Source organism: Eimeria maxima, genomic scaffold, assembly GCF_000499605.1.
Source record: "Eimeria maxima Weybridge genomic scaffold, Emw_scaff85, whole genome shotgun sequence".
Lineage (NCBI taxonomy): Eukaryota > Apicomplexa > Conoidasida > Eucoccidiorida > Eimeriidae > Eimeria > Eimeria maxima.
In genome coordinates, this window is record NW_013564002.1 from 15,851 (window position 1) to 20,667 (window position 4,817).

At 46.8% G+C, this 4,817-nt stretch overlaps 1 protein-coding gene across 1 annotated transcript in view; it reads right to left on the reverse strand.

Annotated features, from left to right (window-relative positions):
* EMWEY_00011940 (endonuclease/exonuclease/phosphatase domain-containing protein, putative) overlaps window positions 1-1,696 on the reverse strand; it is a gene marked incomplete at both ends in the record, with an annotated part of 11,033 nt that extends 9,337 nt beyond the window's left edge. The window contains one exon of the mRNA XM_013479037.1: window positions 1-1,696. This exon is cut by the window's left edge and continues 1,017 nt beyond it. Within this exon, the coding sequence (XP_013334491.1) occupies window positions 1-1,696 (1,696 nt within the window).
* Window positions 1,697-4,817: the final 3,121 nt, after the last annotated feature.

Sequence of the window (4,817 nt, forward strand, 5' to 3'; positions counted from 1 at the left end):
GAAATCCTCCTGCGCCTATACTCCATAGGAGATCAGAGCTATCACTAACACCGCTGGTTCTCCCTGTCTGCTGCTGCTGCTGCTGCTGTTGCTGCTGAGTGTCTCCATATACACTTAGCTGCTGCTGCTGCTGCCTCTGCTGCTGCAGCTGCTGCAGCTGCTGCTGCTGCTGCTGAGGGAATCCAGTAGAGGCACGAGGGAGTTGGGGTGTCTTAAGGGCATAAGGAATACAAATAACTCTTGTTGGTTGTTTAATAACTTTCCTTACAAGACGAGGCGGCCGCTGCTGCTGCTGCTGCTGCTGCTGCTGCTGCTGCTGTTGTCGCTGCTCTAGATGCTGCTGCATGCGTGCATGCAATGAATCGGGAGGAAATGTTTCTTCATCTAATATTGCTGCTGCTGCTGCTGCCTCAGCAACAACAACTAAATATCTTTTATTAGCAGCAGCAAGAGTACCCAAGACAGCCTCGCAATCAAACTGCAGCAGGAAATCACCAAATGCAGCAGGTGCTGCTGCTGCTGCTGCTGTTGCTGCTGCTGCTGTTGGTGCTGCTGCTGCTGATGATGGTGCTTGGCCTCCTCCTCCTCCTGTTGGTGATGATGATGGGGGGTGGGCTGGTGATGTTCGTGTTGCTGCTCTTGTTGCTGTTCTTGTTGCTGCAGTTGTTGCTGCATTTGTTGCTGCTGCTGCAGCATTTGCTGCTGCTGCTGCTGACGACGAATAAGAAGATGGAGAAGGTGATCCATCTGACGAACGTTTCAAAGGGCCAACTGCTGCTGCTGCTGCAGCAGCAGCAGCAGCAGGTGCAGCAGCAGCAGGAGCCTGAAAGTGTGCTAGTAAGAATCCGCGCAGCGGCAGCAGCTGCTGCTGCAGCGCAGCAGATTGTCTATCAATAAAGAGACAGGGCATGAATCCAGGAGGAGGTACACTGCTGCCTCCTCCTCCTGCTGCACCTGCTGCTGCACCTGCTGCTGCTGCTGCTGGTCCAGCCCACAAGCAAGGACTAGGCAGCAGCAGCATAACTCGGGTGTATATACAGAGTCTCCATCTCTTAACATTAGGACAAGAAGCAAAAGGAGGAAATATACTATATTTATAATCTAATGAATAATCTATAGAAGCAAAATTGCTGCTGCTGCTGCTGCTGCTGCTGCTGCTGCTGCTGCTGTTGCTGCTGCTGCTGGTGTTCTTATTGTTGCTGGGGGATGCAGCAGGGCCACCTTGTGGGGCAATTCCAGCTTGCTGCTGTTGCTGTTGCTGCTGCTGCTGGGAGCATGTAGTAGTTGGGATGCTGCTGTCCCTGCTGCTGCTGCTGCTGCTGCTGCTGGGGTTTGCTGCTGCAGCAGTTGCTGCTTTATTAGATGAAGAATTAAGGGAAGGCAGCAAAGGATGATAAGCAACTTTGCATGCAGCTAAAGGAGTCCCGCTGCTGCCACCAGGTGTATGTACACCCCGAAAAGCCCCAACACTTGCATGCGCTGGATCTGTAGCAGCACCAGCTGCAGCAGCTGGTGCTGCTGCGGTTTCTGTTCCCCCCGCTGCACTATCTCCCGAGTTGCGTGCTGCTGCTGTCGAAGCCTCAGTGGCAGCAGCAGCAGCAGCTCCTGCAGCAGCAGCAGCTGGTCCTGCTGCAGTTGTTGCTGCAGTACCGCTGTGTGTCTGCTGCTCTCCTGCAGCAAAATAAATATTATCCATCTTTGCTGCTGTGCTTGTCTTGAGGGTTTAATTAACTATTTCTTCTTCCTGTTGCTGCTGCTGCCGCCGCTGCTGCTGCCGCCGCTGCTGCAGCAAGGGGAGCCCAATGCATGCAGGCAAGCCCCAATTGCTGCCTCTTGCAGCAACTCTGCATGCGTCAGGACAAAATACTGCAGCAGCTGCTGCCATGCATGCATAAGCAGCAAATAGAAATTGGTCTACCAAATGTTGCTGCTGCTGCTCCTGCTCCTGCTGCTGCTGCTGCTGTAGCAGCAGACTGGTTCTGCTGCTGTTTATTAGTGCTGCTGCTGGTCGTTCTGCTGCTGCTGCTGTGCTGCTGTTGCGTCTCTGCTGCTGCCAGTCCCGTTGTTACTAGGTCTGCTGCTGCTGCTGCTGTTAGAACTGCAGCAGCAGCAGCAGCTGCTGCTGCTGCTCGAGCTGCCGACGTTACTGCTGCTGCTGCGGCTGTTTGTATCTGTTGCCTTCTGTGTCAGAAGTAAGCGCCGTTGCACACTAGCAGCAGCAGCAACAACAACAACAGCAGCAGCAGCAGCAGCCAGGATTAGTAGTTGCTGCTGGCTCCAGACAGTGAGCTGGAGTTGTAGGCGCAGATGCGACTGAAGCAGCAGCAGCAGCAGCTGCCGCAGCAGCAGCAGCAACCGCTGCCGCTGCTGCTGCTTGTGCTGCTGCTGCGTGTGTCTGTCTGTGGCGGCCGCTCCCTTAGAGAGGAAGACAGCAGCAGCAGCAGCAGCAGCAGGCAGCAACAGCAGCTGATCTGTCTTATAAGTGTATAATTATTTGCTGCTGATAGAATATATAGAGAAGAAGAGGAGGTATAGAGGTAATAAATAAAAGGAATAAAAAGAAGAAAATATAAAATAAAAAAGAAAAGAGTAAATAACAAAGATGAATCCACAGAAAGAAAAAGAAAGAGGGCTGCTGCTGCTGCTGCTGCAGCAACCCGACAGAAAGAACCCCTGGAAGCAGCAGCAGCAACAGCAGCAACAGCAGCAGCAACAGCAGCAACAACAGCAGCGGCTGCAGCTCCTCCTGCCTAAGAAATAGAACGTTATTCTTTTTTATTTATTTATATATAAATAAATATATATAATTATTATTAATAAATTAATAAATAAAAAAGAATAACTTCCTCCTGCTGCAGTCATGCATACACCGCGCGAGCCTCTCCTTATACTGGGGCTGAGCTGTACATACACCTCAATAATATATTGCTGCTGCTGTTTTTATTCTTTTCTGCTGCCTATACACCTGAAACAAGGAAATAAATAATTAAATAAATATATTTTCTTTTTATTTCTTAAAAAATAAACTCTTATAACCCCCTATTTATTTATTTATTTACCTTCTTTCCTCCCTCTCCTCTCTCTCTACGCTGTATCGGCAGCTCCGTCGAGCGATTTTTCTTTTGCTGCGGTGTATAGGCACCATGCAGCAAATTAATTATTTATTTATTATTTATTTTATATTAATTAACTCTTTTTTCTCTCCTTTTTCCTCTTTTCTTCCCTTTTTATCTACTAAGACACCAATAACTATTTATTAAGTAATACTACCATCGCTGTCTTTTGTGTCTTTACAACAACAGCAACAGCAACAGCAGCAGCAGCAACAGCTGCTGCTGCTGCTAACAAGGAAACAGCACAAGCAGCAGCAGCTGCTGCTCCTCCTCCTGCAGCAACCCTTCTAATATCGTAGTTTTTGCAGGAACCTTTTCTTTTGCTGTTGCAGCAGCAGCTGCTGCTGCCATTGCTGCAGCCGCTGCTGCTGCCACTGCTGCTGCTGCTGCTGCACAGAGGAACTCACTGGCTGTCGTTGTCCCAGCATCAGCGTCAGCAGAAACAGCGTCAGCAGCAGCAACAAGAGCAGCAGCAGCAAGAGCAGCAGCAGGATGTAATTGTTTTGTGTTTATAGTAGCAGGGACAAAAGAACATCTAAAAGTTTGCTGCTGTTGCTGCTGTTGCTGCTGCTGCTGCTGCTGCTGCATGCTTCCTTATTCCTCTTTGTTTTCTTTCTTCCTATTGGCTTTTCTCCTCCTCTATCCTTTTCCTTATTCATTTAGCAGCAGCAAACTGCTGCCTCCATGCACAGCAGCAGCAGCAGCAGCTGTAGAGGGCTAACCACCACCAGCAGCACCAGCAGCAGCAGCACGTGCTGCAGCAGCTTAACAGAGAGCTGCAGCAGCTGCTGCATGTAGAACATCAGCAGCAGCAGCAACAGCAGCAGCAGCAGCAGCAACAATGTGGGGATTTCTGTTGCTGTTTTGCTGCTGTGCTGCAGCAGCAGGTGTTGCTGCTTGGTTACTATTTGCTGCTGTTGCTGCTGCTGCTGGTACAAATGCTACAGATTGTATATCTGCATGCATGCGTCCTCTGCTGCAGTTGCTGCAGCAGCTGCAGCAGGTGCAGCAGCTGCCCTTCCTTAGCAGCTGCTCCCGCCGTTTGTTACCCTCCCCACAGCAGCAGCACCAGCAGCAGCAACTGCAGCAGCAGCAGCAGCAGCAGCAGGGCTGCAGCCTGTACTGGCTACAGCCTATAGGGCGTATTTGTTATTTAGCAGCAGTTATTATTTGCTATGGGGAATATCTAAGAGTAGGTAAGCTGTCTCCTTACTGTCTCCTTTTTATTTATTTATTTATTTATTTATTTATTTATTTATTTATTTATTTACTTGTTATCTGTCTCCTTTTTCTTTTTTACTGTCTCTTTTTTATTTATTTATTTATTTATTTACTGTCTCCTTTTTATTTATTTATTCGTTTATTTATTTATTTATTTATTTATTTATTTATTTATTTATTTATTTATTTATTTATTTATTTATTTACTGTCTCCTTTTTATTTATTTATTAATTAAGTGTCTCCTTTTATTTATTAATTGTCTCCTTTATTAATTGTCTCCTTTATTCATCAACTGTCTCCCTTATTTATTAATTGTCTCCTTATTAGTTAAATTAAATTAACTAAATTAATTAATTAATTAATTAATTTATTTATTTATTTATTTATTTATTTATTCTTTTTTTTTCTTAGGTATTCCTTTGTTACCTAATGCATATCTAAGTGCGATGCATCCGTCAGTTATACACCTCAATACCTCCCTA